The following is a 16,265-nucleotide window of genomic DNA, read 5'->3' as shown; positions in this document are numbered from 1 at the left end:
AACTAAAACCTGAAGAGTCGCATCAGCACTATCAAGGCTAGACATTGGAACTCAGGGCTGCGTGAGTAGCTACAGACGAACAGCTCACAGTTGGATCAGAGGTCAGGAGTCAGCGCCACATCTTTTAGTCAAACAATGTACCTGGCTAAACATTAAAATACACACACACACACACACACACAAACACACCACACACTATTGTGGTGCGATTAGCTTGCATAGGATGGCCAACCAGGCAGAGCACTGCAGCAACAGCAAACAGTAGAAAGACTGACCGTACGGGGGGTTAGAACAGTGACACTAAATATTGGCATTGACAACAAATACAACGTTGGCATTGAAACAGGTTTTGCCACTGTTTTTCATTGTCAAGCTGTTTCTTTTTTTCCCCCCATGTCTCTCTTTCATCAGACACCGGTGTCAATGTTCTGTAAATAAAACTCCAACAGTGTGGACAGTCCCCGGAGTCAGGGGGTATAGTGGCGTTTAGACTTTTCTGAGGAACCTTTAGTGAATAAAATCCCTGTTTTTCCTTTCCTGTAGTGATGCAGCGGTGATCCTGCTCCCTGACTGCACAGCTGTTCCCTGCAGAGCCTCATTTCAACAGAACATCAACACTCTGTCTGACCTAAACATGTTTCAGTCCAAACATGGTTTACCAATGTTATTCTTCAATGCCAATAGTCAGTGTCCCTGTCGAAGCCACATATGATTGGAGCTGGATACTTCAGGATCATTGAGGTAAAATCGTTCAACACTGAAAAGCCGGAGTGTGTCCAAACCTCCTCTAGTTCTACTGGGGCCTCACTTATAACAATTTTGTGCACATCTTTCAGACCCCATTGTGTGCGCACGCCACTTCTCACGCAAAAAAGTTGACGAGGAATGTGCTCACTTGAACGCCAACTCTGACGGGAAAGTGGCGACTTGGTGAATTGAAAGCAGATTATAGATCCACTTTATCATAAACATTAAACCAGCAGTGTCATATGTGCTCATGCAACTGTTCCATAAAATCCTTCATTTGTGAAAAAAGAAAAAGAAAAAGTGATTGGTAGTTTGCCTGTATCAATAGGGACGACTTTAGTTTGCATACAGTGTGTGTAAAATCACTGCAGTGAACATAACTGTGCTGTCAGGCGTAGAGAATGCACAAAGCGCACAAAGCGTACTGGAGGCCGCTTAAAAAAAAGAAAGAAAAGTGTTTACCTTTACGCTTTCGTTTCCAAATGAGAGAGGACGATAGGATCCCACTGATGTGTGAAGTAATTGGCCCGATTGCTGTGAACATAAATACTGCGCTGACACTCGTGCGTAATGCTGCGTAATGGATGTAGTGGCGCCGAGTATATACGTGAATGGAAGGATTAAGAGGAAACAAGTCGAATAGATTCTATAGAGCTGTGATATCAGATCTTTGTGCTGAGCCGAGTCCCGTATCAGACAGACCGACCCAAAAGGAAGGAACTGAAACATCCCAAAACACAAGTACTCACCACTCTTAGCTGACAGGTAACACAGTATAATATTTACTGTGCTCCTAAAAGCCCCTTGAGGGAATAAAACAATCCTGTTAAATTTTAATAGATTGGGGATATCACAGCTGTCTTTGAATTTAATAATGCCTGCCGTTTGGAATGGGATCGTTAAAATGCATATAGGTTTTATATAGGTGTTCATGGATTTATATAATTTTGGGCTTTTGTGCCAACTTACACTTTTATTATGGATCCCATGAACTGTTTTATAAATGAGGCCCCTGATCAAACTCTCAGGGTGGACTCTTCCTTTAAAGATGGAACAGGTTGGATACATTTAAAGTTACACTGGCAACATCTGACGACACCGGAGCATATTGTCTTGAACTTGTTACACTGCAGACGGGCAGGCAGACAGGGTGTCGGAGGGCGCAATGCTACTTCAGATCGAGGAGGACTGTGCAGAAAGGTAGAGCCTCTCCACGGAAGAGCCAACAGTCTCAGAACACATTTGCTGATCTCTGTGTGGCCCTGTCAGGGCAGCGGGAGAAGGGATAATAACATCCATTCTGCCGAGAGATAATCCAAGGAACACATTCAGTAGAGGGAACGTCAACCCAATTTCATTTAATCATAAGATTTCTGTAAATTTTCTGTAGACTGGGCCATTGGTCAAATTCAACATTTATACAAATCGCTTTCTTATCTGCTGACACGAGTTGACCAACGCCCTAATCTCCAAAAACCCTGCAGTATGCCCCTAAAATCTGTAAGATCCACATAAAACCATTGATTAAAAAAAGAAACAAAGCCAAGCTGTTCCGGTTTATGCTACTTCATCAGGCCTGAAGGAGCTTCCTGAGGTCCTGGTCCATGCCTCCCGCACTCAGCTGCTCCAGGCCGTGGTAGCGATGGGTGATAGCGTCTGCGGTCACCACCACCACCCTGATGCCATGGGTGTCGTCGCCGAGCTGGCAGCCGATGGCCGAGCTCACGACCATGTCCAGGCCTCCGTGGCAACCTCCAGCGTTCCGGTGGTAATGGCCGGAGAAGACCGCCTTCACCCCTGCGGCGGAGAGAGAAATGCGAGTGCTGAATTTGGTACAGTGGAGAAACGACACAAAGCGGAGCATTGCATGGGAGACAAGAAAAGCTTTAACTCGTCTTGATTTGGTTTGTGTCTGCTTATGTCACTGATCTAAATCAGGATATCCCCATAAATAAGCCACATGCTGTTTAAGATGCCATGCAATTCACACCGTAGCTGCTTTCAGACAAGCACTGAACTCTGGAGATTTTCCTGCCAGACCCCCGAGTAAAAACAACCGGCAAATGTCAGAATATTAAGTGAGAGTTAAGATGCCACGTATTTCACACCCTGTATCTGTCATGTTTTCCTAACTAAAAGGGCACCAGGCAGAATGTTTAACAGCTCACAGAAGAAAATGACCAAAACACAGTACATACAAAAGGATTAGTGATCAATAGCAGTGAGTCAATGTCTGCTCCAGCAGAAGATTTACGGCTTTAAATAACTCACTTCACAGCCACTGGTGTGTTTTTAAAACAAGAACCTGCAGCTCAGGCTCTTCGTATTTGATACAAAGATTTACATGTTGTTTTAATTCACTTAGCATCAGCATAATATCAGCACTGTTGGTTTATCATATATAAATTGAATTAGGACCAAACAAGACCAGACCAGCTGGACAAAATGTTTTCTGGACAGGAAAGGCAAGACATGGACAAAGAAATACATAAATAAAGAACACAAAGTAGGCAGAAAGAAAGAAAGAAACAGAAAGGAGAAATAAAGAAATACATAAATACATAAATAAATAGACCTAGAGAAAGAATGAAAGAAAGAATACTCTTGAGTCTTGAGCCTTCCAGTTGTAAAATATTTTGAAAAACCCAGGGAACTTTCATTAGGGGAGGCACAATTTTCAATTTATTTTCAATTACAAACGACATGGTTAATAGAACAGAGCTGGTTTCGCTCGGCCTGCGGCACAGACGCGGTGTCACTACAACTGAAACGACTACATACTTAAAATGGCACGGCAAACAAGCTCCACTTTGAATGAAGGCTGCAAAATGAGTTGTTATTTTCTGCGTGTGACTGAGGAATTTGTCTGAGCTTGTGAATCCGGTTCTTTACATTATGGGGACAACGATTTTGACTTTCTGAGAAGTTGGTATCACTCGGTATGTTCAATATTAATAACATTTGAATAAACAAAGCTCTGTAACAGTCAGTGGGGGGGGGGTGGAGCAGTGTGCCTTCAGAGTGCGGAGTCCAACATGTCTTCTACGTTTTTGGACAAACTCCAGCAGTGGTCGGCAACTGGTGGCCAGTAATATCTTATTATTAATAATATGTCCTCTCTTTATTTCACCATATCGGACTGACACAGGAATTTACAGGAGTTGCGGGTGCTGATCTAGAATCGCTTCCTCTACAGTAATTGATCTTCGAAGTAAAAGCACAATGTTCGTTTTGGTGCTGTAATACTTTATATAAAGCTACATTGCAGAGCTTTTATTTTGAAAAATTGGGAACTTGGGTCTGAAGATTGTGTCTGTTGCTTAACAGATCTCTGAAATAGCCGTACATGCAACATATGAAAAAACAGTTTAGTAAATCATTCAAACATATTTATAAGCCACAAACTTGAGCAGTAATAAAGCTGAAATCTTCATTGCAGATAAACCAGGTATGATGAACACAAAGTTTTCTAGGCACAGCACCAGCTACAATTAGTTACATGATGCAATGACTGCAGGTGCTGAATTCTTATGTATTATATATGTGAGCTTACATTATCAACTGTGCATGCATGTGTAGAGGTAAGAGGATCTTAAAGGGAGTTTTCGGCAGGTCTTTGGCAGAGAAAACGAGCTGCTTCATTTTCTAACTGCATGTGTTCCCATGGAGGGGAGTCTGGCTGCTGGCTGTCTCGTCTCCACAGACACATCCAGCCAAAAAAAATAATGAAAACTGGCGACAAAAGCGGATAAATTGCAGCCTGTGCATGAATAAAAGACATCGGTCTGTCCCAGAAATCTGCAAAACAAAGACAAGGAGGATCCCCTCTGAAAAACGCTCTCTCTACTGGTACTACACCGACTTCACTTTCCATGAAATTGCTCAGAATGATCAAGTCGACCGCTCTGCATAATCAAACAGCACCAGAATACAGATGTGACCTAAATTTATATTAATCTCTTGAGCTACGTGAGGACAACGATTGCACATGTTGGACCAATAAATAATTAATCTCTCCCGTAGATGGCAACTGATGATTTAAGCCTGTATGTGTCCAGGCAAAATTAATTCACAATCAAAACCAGCGACAGCAGCGGGTGAAGCCCACCCTCCTGTTATTTGGCCTGAAGCTATTATTATCGACCACGCATTTCATGAATTTATTCGCGTTACATGTGTTTGCCCAATAATTACAGCATTTTAACCTTGCCTTGTGCTACAGGTGACTGAAAACCTGACCAGGCTCATGGTGCCGTTTCTGGATGAGGACAGAAAGGCAGAAAATTAGAGATGTTCCAATTCCAGCAGAGGAAATGCCTCCGTGCTGAAAATACTGGGTTGGGCATCGGCGGGTAAATTAATCTATGAACCGATCTGATACTACATCCTTAAAGTTTGAAAGTTATTTTACCCCCAGATAAAAATGCAATTTTCTTTTCCCAGAAATCACGTCTTCGTTTAACACTCTAAAACAGCAGTTGTGTTGAACTGGCACGTACTGTTTTTAGAGTGGCAAGGAAGTTCATTTCGGTGGTGTAGCCAGAGCAAGCTAAATTGTCGGTTTTGGCAATATTTTACGCTGGAATGTCCTACAAGTAAAACTGCAATGTGTGCCATATGCAAGACTTCAGTTTCGAGTTTTATTTTTCTAAATTGTCGCTGCATGTGAACTTTGTCAGGAATTGTTATTCATTCCTAGATTTATTTAGTTTTGAAGTTGCTGTTGCACTGTTTTATACGGTTACTGTGCAGATTAAAACTCTTAAAGCTTTTAAGTCTTTTTATTTCCATAAACTGTGGTTGCACTTTAACAGCGATATAGGAAGTAATTGTTGTGCATTCCTTTGGTTTATGTATCTGTGTCTTTTTTCAGTAATGACACATCTTCCCTGAATGTATTTGTTTAACCCTGAGCCAGGCCATACAACACTGACAGCAATCATCACTTCCATTGAGAGCTTGTAGCATACAGTATAATGTGTGTGTGTGTGTTTTGTGTACTATAGTGTAGTTCTTCAGCACTGACAGACACACAAGTATTATTTATCTGTCCTGTGGGAGTTACACAGCTCATCTGATATTATTCAGTCCCTGCGAATGGAAACAAGCAACATCAGTGTGAGCCTGAGGACATGTTTGATGGGATCACCTGATGATTCAGCAGGCAATGCCGATTGTGGAATTGTCGGATCTGTAACACTATCCACAAGAGGGTTGCGACTTCTTTGTCACCTCTAGGGCGTAAAGGAAGTGGGAGCAAGACGCTAAGGCCTCAATGGTAAAGAAGTGATAGACAAGAATGAATCCTGTAATAACGATGACGACCGAACCACAGGGAGAGTTAGAAAAGCTGCTGAAATGGTTTTTCTGAACCTCCTCTAAAACTCCCAAAGATGCCACGATTAATCATTCCCCCAAATATAGTGCGTGGGAGTGTGTGAGTGTGCATATGTATACACGTGTCAGTGCGTCTGAGTTCTGTCGCCCTGTCTCTGATGATCCACATCCCACACAGACGCCGCACGACGCCACCACGCAGCAGCAGTGAGATTCTCCCATATGTATATCACATATTTATGATGCATCCAAAGTTGTAGCTTTATAGGTCTAAGTCACAAAAGGCCCTGCTTTAAAATTACTTTCCTTTTTACTGTTACTTTGATTAGAAATTACAAACAGATGTCAATGGTGTCATGAGCATTAACCCTGGTAAAAACACAAATTGTTCTTATGACACTTCTGTTTGGGTTGAATAAACAAGACTTTATGTGTAAATCCGGCTATGATTGGCCGAGGAAGCTACGGTATCGAGGTCCAACCAATACACACGCGCCGCCGATCGCCAGTCTCAGCTGTACATCATAATGTTTCACCTTGTTTATAAAGCATCGAATAAGTAACTGAAACCAAAGTTACCCGAAAACTAAATGCTTGAACATACAGTAAATCAGTGTGACAGATGACAGAACCCGTCTTTGAGAAAAAAATGTATTTGATGCATAATTTGACTTTTTAGTTTGGTCCATGTCCCATCTGCTAACATGGGGGAGGTAGGGTTTACAGTATGACCTATACTGAAGTCAGCCACCAAGGGGCGATCAAGACTATTTGACTGTTTCAGACCTTCAAACCACATAGACATGAGATGCATGTTGATCTTATCAAGACTCAACACAAACAAAAGTAACAGAATTTCAAACTATTCATTTAATAATATGGCTACAAATTTAACACAATATAAACAAAAAAGTCTCCATGAACAACAAATAACTATCATTTCGTACAACAATAAGAACTATTCAAATATCACTGTTTCCCTTTGCAAACCTCTCTAATGTCTATCGAGCAGAAAGGATCTCTGGTTTGTCGTTATAGCAGACGACAGGCTTCCTTTCAAGGCCTTAAGTATAGCTGTGAATTGAAGTGGACTGAACCAACACACAATTTTCATGTCATGTAAATGGATTGTCTCGCTCCGCTGGGTTGTCCCAGTGGACCTTATGGAGTAAAACTGATTTCATGGAAACAATTTAGCACAGGCCCAGCGATAACACCCTGTCCCTTTTAGAGCGGCATCATTACACAGGCTTCAGAAGTCAAACCACTCCACCTGGGTCCTTGTCTGCCGAAAACACTTCTCTGAGAGAAGAGACGGACCGTCTCGGAGAGAAAAGCCTTTTCAATTTCCAAAACATTGTCTGTATGAATAAAAGATAAACAATTGAAAAAAGAAAAAAGAAAGATGGAAAAAAGAAGTTGAGAGAGCCGTCTTCTTTGCTGAGCAGTCAGAGGATTAAGCTGACCTCTAAAATTCTCTGCCAGAAAAATATATGGGGGAAGGCATTCTTTCAAAGTGAGGGGTAGAGGCTTAGATTGCCCAACATAGAACTGAAAAATACACAAAATGAATCACTAGAAAAACAAATGATAACACCCCAAATACCCTCACAAGACGTCAGTGCAGCTATTGATTGGTAAAAACCAAAACAGTGATCAGGGTTATATCCAAATTGGCGACCCTCTTTCAGGACATGGGTTGAATGCAGGTCAGACACTTGCTCTGGTGTGACAAAAAAAGAGGGGTGGTGGGCTGTGACATGCATATTTAATTGTGACAGCGGCAGCAGCAGCAGCAGCGAAATTAACGGCAGAGAGAAGTCTGTGTCCACAGGCAGACACAGACTCAAATGCAAAAGGGAGAGAGATATGTTGCTACTTATTTTTGAATGGGGCCTGGTGAAGTCTAGTGGTGGGGTTTACGTGGGCACTTGTGGTTCAAGTTATCTGACGACACATTGACACAACCGTCATTGTCTTAGATGACCTGGCTGGTGTTGAAGTAGAGCCATGCTTTGCATCTCGGTGCCTGCTGTTCGAGGAGATAATGCACTTTCCTTAATCCGTTAAAGGGCCCAATAATCCGTAGGTGCTCTTTGTCATGAAACACTCGAGCAGCTGTTTTCACAATAAGACCAACCTTCAACCCTGCAGGTGCGAACCATACACTGTGTGTAAAAGATGGACGATGCATCTCCACTTCCTCCCGCTGCCCAGAAATGAAGGCAAAATATCCAGGATATGAACGCTGCCATTTTGTGCCTTTCAAGACCGAGTCTGCACAGTAGTGGTATTGAGGTCCCCCTGATACTTGACCAGTCGTGATTCAGTCTCACCCCGTTTTTTATTGCAGGGGTTTATGATACTGCAGCCAGCCACCAGTTGTCTATAGAGACACTTTGGCTTTACTTTTGGAGAGCTGCCATGTGGTCCTTTTTTATAAGTCTATGGTGCGACCACCTGCAGTAGTTTCTCTGCTGGAGTGAAAACGTGACAGCTTGTAGACATGCACTGCTGTGGGCTTCTGCCGCCTCCGGGATAATGATAGCCGGCACCCTTCTGGGTAAATAGACGTGATTTGACAATGACGAAATGTGATACGCAACCCATTTCCCTTTGCTTCACAACAGTAGCACACATCACTTTCTGTACATTGTTATCCAAAGTGCCCCGTGGTACAATCAGCGTGGGTGGCGTGGTGGGATGTAAACCCTTATCCGTGCTAATGTTAGTGCAGCAGATCAGGCAACAGAGCTATGTCAAGAAGGAAATCCTTCTCCTTCCATATAACCTTTAAAATGTCTTGCTTTACCTACTGAACAGACGAGAGACACAGAGTGTGTTAAATATCAGTATCACCTTCAGTAAAGGAACGTGAAGCCAAATTTCCCCACATTTTGGTCTCTTCTCTGTGCTTTGCTGGATTCCTCCCCTTCTGTTTCCTTGCAGAGTGGGTGCCCCCCCCCCTCCCCCCCTGAAAACATGCGCTCTCTGTGCTGATAATTTCACGTCTCGTCTCTGCGGAAATCCCATTTACCTGTCAGGCTTGAAACACTGCTGGTTCTTTTGTGCTTTTCTTTGTGATAAAGACTCCCATCTGGGGACTGGCCTTTGCTTTGACAGACAGAGGTGTGGAGGGTGGAGAGGAGGGAGGGAGGGAGGGAGGGAGGGAGGGAGAAAATGCACGGAGTAAGCAGGCAGAGTGATGAAAACATATTGAATGCAAACGGGGGGGGAAATTACCCAGAGTCAAATTGAATTCTGATCAGCGGTGGCGAGAAAAAATGCACAGAAAGGAGAGGGGAGTCCCCTCCAATATCAGCCTGTATTTTTCTATGTGCTTTTGATATGCTGAGGTCATCTGAGCCATTTTCTTCTTTATTGGTGGGTCTGATTGAAACACCTTTCTACTATTTAAATGCTAATAGGCGACGCTGATGTTGTCCACAGAATAAAGGAATCAAAGAACTAAAGAAACGTCCGTCCACATCTAATCGTGTTTGATGTTCGAGCCCCTCCCTTCAGTCCATCCTCCCCTTCTTTCTCTTCCCACTCTCCATCAACTCCCTTTCATCTCTCCGTCACTGATTTGCCGGCAACAAGATTGGATTTGCTAATTGCAAGCTAACTTTCTATCTCGCCACTGAACCCCCTCCAATTGGTGATTACTTCCAGGAGAGGCCATTTTCCTTCACACCTTGTCTCCCTGTTCCTCTTCGACACAAACTCCTAATGTTCCTCTGAACAGAGCTGTCTCCTCTCTGTGTGTGGGAGTGGAACGTGCAACGTGCGCGCTCGTATTGAAGGGCGTTTGTCATTAAAGTGCAGGTCTAGGAAATAATTCATCATGAAATGGTGCCTGTTGATAATTTACATGACAGGGGGGATGGATACAAAATGATATAGTCTGGTGAGGCATGTTGCAGCCCCGGCTCCCCATAAATCACTTCCAGCCATCAGTCACAGCACTGCATTTCACCCCTTTCCTCCAGTTACACACACACACATGCACGCATACACACACACACACAGAGAATCACAAAGAGAACTGGGAAATGGTAGCAGTCAGCATGTTATCCATCCAGCTTTGAGCATGCAAGTGTTTTGGCCATTTGGTACCCAATGTGGTGCCTAATCATCCTGAATTCACCAAGCTATAATCTCAAAGTGTCTCCAAGCGTTAACAGGCCTTCAAACAGTTAAGACGTCACAGATGGATCATGGGGTTATGTGAATATGACCATTTATTCATCATCACGTGAGAAGGCTGAATCCAATGTGTACTGAGCTCGTAAAAGGAGCAGTATGGTTGTGTTACAATTATTTAGAGGGCTGGGGATCGTTCGTAATGATATGAGACTATTTGGATACCCTGACCTCCTTCAATTGAATGAAAGACAGTACAGAGATACTTCTATTTGGGAACAAAGAAGGAAGGTTCCAACTCAGTGCCTAATTGGAGCATTAAAGACATCAAGCCATGCTAAAAATCTTGGTGTAATTATGGATGGTGATGTGAATTTCAATGACTACATGAAAGCTATAACTAAATCATTTTGGGATTTCAATAATAAAGATGAGAGATTTTGTGTCCAAACAAGACTATTTTCTCCAGACAGAAAACTGTTGCTAGAGTTCTGACTAAAACTAGGAAAATAGAGCATATTCCTCCAATTCTCGGGTCTAAACATTGATTTCAAACTCTTACTTGTTGTCCACAAGACACTTAATGGTCAGGGCCCTGACTATCTTTCTGAAATGTTTGATGTATACACGCCAAACAGGTCTCGCTGATCTGCAGGTGCTGGTTGTGCCTTGCGGTAAAACGAAACAGAGAGAAATTTAACGGCAAATAGCCACTACGCTGCCCACTGTTTCTGTACAGGATATTGAACGACCTCTGTGTATGATAATCGGCTATACAAAAAGACTTGCCTTGCCTTAGATTTCATATTTGAGTTCTGGGGCTTATACCAAAGCCTTTATACATTCCCTGACTTTGACAGACAAATGTGTTTTCTACAAACCCTGTTTAATCAAGGTAAGAAGCAACAATTAAAACAGGTTAAATGTTGTAAAAACACAAGAGCGTGGCCTGAATAAAAGACTCTGAAATTAGCAAAAAGTTTGATTAAAATCAGCAATTAGCTCATCGGAAAATAAGTCAACAAGATGAGGTATCTGACCAGATGAGCAATTGCAGGTTTTAAGACCCTGATTATACGAGTAGAAGAAACAACTTTGGAATCAAGCTGAAACAAGGCAGGACCCACATTTCCAGCTAAATCAATAAAACGGTAAATGAGGAGGAAGTGTTGGTGGATTAATTCATGGATATTACCCACTCCACCATTCTCATTCTTCCGAGCATGAACAGATTACGGATCAGTGCACAAAGGGCCTCATTCACTCATTCAGTGAGGCTCCTGCTATAACACACTGGATGTCATCCGGCACGATGCTGCGATGGCCAATCAAATGCATGCACATGAACTTAACTGTAAGAATCCCCTGTAATGTTTACTTTACTACTTAGACCGTCCTTCCTGGGTCGTGTGCAATCATCTCATCTGTACCCGAAACTAGACTCCACCACTGAAACCGCCCCTGTGTTCAGCCTGAAAGCCCAGTGACTCGTCCCCACCAACCCCCACCTTTTGGTTGCAGAAAGAGAGAAAGATGGGATAAAAGAGCGAGATACAGGAAAAGCAAAAGCATTATTCAGCCTCATCATTAAAACAATGGGGTTAAAGGCTTAGCCGTAGCCTCTTATCAAATCCCCAGCGGGTGATAAATGTGTCTTCGCTTTCGAACAGAGGAGGATCCTCGCTGATAAAGACAACCGGCAGCAAGAGAGCGAGGGAGAGCGAGAGACACAGAGGGAAAGATGGAGAGAGTATGCGGAGCAGCATATGGTTTATCTTTGCCTCTAATTAGCTACTGTACGTATAACTCCACAGCCGCAAGCAATTTTGGGAATCTCAATGAATTTCTGGGCCGCTCTCATGTTTTTATTTTCATTTTACACAAACAGGGTTTGGAGGCGAACAAAAGCCGGAGGGACAGTGTATCCGTCTATCTGTGCATGTGTTCATTCGTCCTTGTTTGTACGTGTGCTGAAGGTAGGGTATAAACCTTGGGAAGAGGTGGAAAGGGGGGCAGAGAAATCTAATTACTCTAGTCCGTCTATGAGGAGAGGACAGGCTGAGAGCACTGATGGGATTTCTGCTACTCGGCTCGTCTCTTGAAGAGGAGACACCAGTCCCTAGCCATGGGCATTTAATCCACTCTGAGGAGACTCTGAATGTGCACAAAACCCGTTCTTCAAGCGACCTGAAACAAGTGCACGTCTTTCTTCCAGCGCTTTGCAGTAAGTGCTGGCTAAGTCACATTCACACAGACCGGCACAGGTAGGGCAATAAAGCCCAGGACAGCATTATTTACTATTATTATGGGGCTGACAGTGAAAAGACAACCCATAATAACAGTAAAGGACGTCCTCCAGGGTGTTTGTGTGATTGTTATTAACAAACTGACAATATAACGAACTCACTAAAAAGTCTCAGAAGAAGTTAAAACAAGTTTTCTTGTTGTCTAGGTTTCTGGTTGATTTGAGAGAAAGACTCAAAGTCACTCAAGAACGTCCCTTTCCAATCAGGTGCTGGGTTTAAACTCAAAATATATTACGACACAAGAGAGCGAGATTTAATATCACAAACCGTAGTAATTGCTTATGCAATTAAAAAAAGGATTTGCGTGATACTTGACTTGCCCAAGAGGGGGTCATCACACAGAGACAGTGGGTCATTAATATGAGCTGGATTGCAGTCAACAGTTCCCAGGGTGGAACTGCTCGCTCTGATGAGCCAGAGGAAGACTAATTGGTGTCACACCTTTCCCATGTGCTGCTGTGTTGCTGAGATAACACACGGGTGCTCACTGTAAAATATATCATGTGCAGAAAATGCACCGCTGCATAGCGATTTATATGCAAAGGGCATATACATGCCAAGGAAATGTACAAAATAAACAGTCTTGCACACACAATTATTCAAACATCTCCCCCCCCACACCCAAATTGTGTGAGAAGACGAAGCAAGAGCAGTGAAAAATACCTCAGCGAGGAGAAATCAATTACGTGTATTTCTTTGTCTGCAGGGGACGACTGTATAGTCTCTATTTCCATCATATGTCAGTGGTGGTGGTGGTGGTGGTGGGGGTGGGGGGGCTGCAGGAAGCAAGCAACAGCAGTAACAGCCTCACCAAATGCTGAGCAAAACCCCCCGCCGCTGTACGTTCACTGACACTACAAAAAGGAGTGGCTGCAGAACTCCAGTCAGTCCCACAGAGCCACGTGTGTGTACGTTCTCACAGCGCGAGGACTGATGTGATGCCAGGGAAACATTTGTGTAACATCCAGTGATCCAATTACAAGGCTGCTTTTCGGTACACTTTGAATTACCCGACAAAGAATGCGGAAAGCCGTCCAATTTTACCTCTTTGTTCTTGCCAGACTGCTGTTTCACTCTGCTCCAGTAAGAACTTTAGAGGTGCCAACAAAGAGGAATATTCTGGAAGTGTTTTCTTTCTCCTTTTTTTTTTTTCAAAACAACATCCATGCATTACTGGTAGACAGGAACACGGTTAGGGTGTCGTAAAGCGTTTTCCAGTCTTGCAATAAAGCTCAGTACTTTTTTTAACAGTATAAAATGTGTAATCCTTCAGCAGCGGGTTTCATTTGTCTTCCAGGCCAAAAGATATGAGCGCGAGCTTCACAAACATAGATGAAGACTTATCCCTGTCAGCTGCTTACTTTAATGGAAATCGTATTAGAAAAATGACATTCATGCTTCATCTGCATCGATGCTTAACTTTTCCGACACAGACTTGAATCATTCTGAGAATAAGACTGGATACAGAAGTGTGTGTATGTGTGTGTGTGTGTGTGTGAGGTTAATGATGGTGCCCTTTACTGTGATGACAGAAATGATCACCAGAGTAAAAGAGCACATCTGGAGGATAGAGGATCACAGGGTGCAGCTGTGAGGACAGATAGCGGAGGGAGATGATGCGTGAATAAAGCAACGCAAGGAGGGGGAAAAATTACCATCGCCAATGTATGTCCAGAAGAGACATCATTTACCATGGATGAGAGGAAACACAGCCTCACAGACAGGAAGACAAACAACACACATCCTTATTCCCTGGATCTCTGTTTTTCTTCAATGTGCAGTAAATAACATATCCGAGTTTTCTGCAATTCTTCACTCGTCCTGATTGTTTTCTTCTATAAAAAGGCCCACAGTCTCTCCGATGGGATATTTTTACCAGGCGCTCGCCTGCCCTGCAGGGAACTTCTGCTTCATGCAGTCCTTAGTTTTGCAGCTATAACATAAATAGAAAATGGACTAGTAAATATTTGTCCTATGAAACCTTTTTGTTTTGTTATGAGAAGTTCGCACACATGCACGCACGTACGCAGGCAGGCACGCGCACCCACACACACCACTTTCCATTCACAATGTTATTTACCACTACCAAGGAGGTTATGCACTCTATTTCTGTATGTCTGACTCTCTGCAGGATTATGCAAAAACTACTGAACCCGTTTTTTCTAGATTAAAATATGAAAATGTGGGAACAAAAATATAATTTTTACATTTCCCAGATAATTCCATAAAAAATATAAAAATAGTAAAATGCTCACAGGGGCAATGCTAACAATGTAGGTATGTGTTTATTATGTTCATTATTTAAATTCAGCATGTTAATCTAATCAGGATTTAAAAGAGAACAGCTGAAGATAATAAGACTGTCTTCAGTTTTGTAGGTATTTGGTCATAAGTCATATTAATGGACAAATTAATACTTTCAATTGACTGTGATCAAATGGGATCAGTCACTGAAGAAATATGAAAATAAGTTAGATATATCATGGCAATTTGTCAGAGCATCACCAAAGGGCAAAACATTCTCTGGGAACCATGAATGACTGTGGACAAGTAAAATGTTCAACCTGTTGGTGAAGCTGGATGAAAAGTCAGGGAATCACCAAATTAAATTAAGGTTCTTCCTCTGGGCTGCAATCCATCAAATTGTTGTTGAGCTATTTCACTAAAAAACTAAAATGTCAACCTTGTGGTGGCACAGGATTCTAGAGCAAAATGGTGGCGCAAACTGCCAAACAGCTGACATTCCCCTCCACAACGTGATGCCATCAGCATGGCTAAACATCTAAAAATATTTTCTGGCCAAATACAAAACAAACATAAATCTATTTTTTTAATCACAGCATATTCTCTGTCACTAATCTTTCTGGGAATCTACGATTGAGGTTACAGACCAAATTATTCTTTAAATTGGGTGCGTGAAGATGATCCATGTCGGTGGAAAAGGGCCATAAGTCATTTCCTTCCATTTTCATAGACTGACACAGAGTGCAGAGCTGATCACAGTCCCTTTTACAAGCGTGCCTGCAGGACGGACCCCAGTAGATTCAGGGTACAGATGTAACAGCAGCAGTCATCACCACGTTACTCCTCGTCGGGGATGAAGGAGAGAGCAGAGGCAGCAGGAGCGGGGAACCAGAGGGGAGGAGAGAACTAAGAGACAGAGCCTGTATTATTCAACAATAACTGGTTGTATTATTTTTCATGTGGTTTTAGTGGAGTCATCAGATTACTCCGATTTTATACATTTAGCTGATTTGTGAAGAGCTAAAGCTGCGCTGTGCAGAAATGTTTTTTACAACAGTCATCAGGAACTTTTTTTCTTACTGCTTGGAGATTTCCTGTGATTGGAAAGACAGTAATCTCCCCCTTTCAGTGCCAACATTGTTTAAATAGCAAATACACTTGTGCCCATTGTGGTCAGACCATTGTTGGTGCATTGTCATCTTGAGATATTGAAAGGCAATTATGTGTTTGACCAACGAAAACCCATGAAGCATAGACTGCACATTAAGACGGACTTGTCTGCACTTCTTCCAACTATCCAGAAGTTAAGCCAAAATATCAGCATCAAATAACTAATTCAAACTGAACTTACCAAACAAATGAGCACTTTAACAAATGACAAAAAACATATTTCTTTCTGATGGTTTATCAGTTTATGGTTTATTTGACGCGTACCTTGACATTTTAGCCCAAGTCCCATCTGTCCATCCATAAAGGAGCCACGAT

The 16,265-nt window shown here is 42.6% G+C and overlaps 1 protein-coding gene across 1 annotated transcript in view; it reads right to left on the bottom strand.

The window, feature by feature from the left end:
- Window positions 1–399: 399 nt before the first annotated feature.
- cpped1 (calcineurin-like phosphoesterase domain containing 1) overlaps window positions 400–16,265 on the bottom strand; it is a 37,228-nt gene continuing 21,362 nt past the window's right edge. The window contains exon 6 of the mRNA XM_034571209.1: window positions 400–2,544. Coding sequence (XP_034427100.1) covers window positions 2,318–2,544 — 227 coding nt within the window. The 3' untranslated portion in view covers window positions 400–2,317. The remainder of the gene's footprint in view (window positions 2,545–16,265) is intronic.

Source organism: Hippoglossus hippoglossus, chromosome 19 (genome assembly GCF_009819705.1).
Source record: "Hippoglossus hippoglossus isolate fHipHip1 chromosome 19, fHipHip1.pri, whole genome shotgun sequence".
Taxonomy (NCBI): Eukaryota; Metazoa; Chordata; class Actinopteri; order Pleuronectiformes; family Pleuronectidae; genus Hippoglossus; species Hippoglossus hippoglossus.
This window is presented reverse-complemented; position numbering and strand designations above follow the sequence as displayed.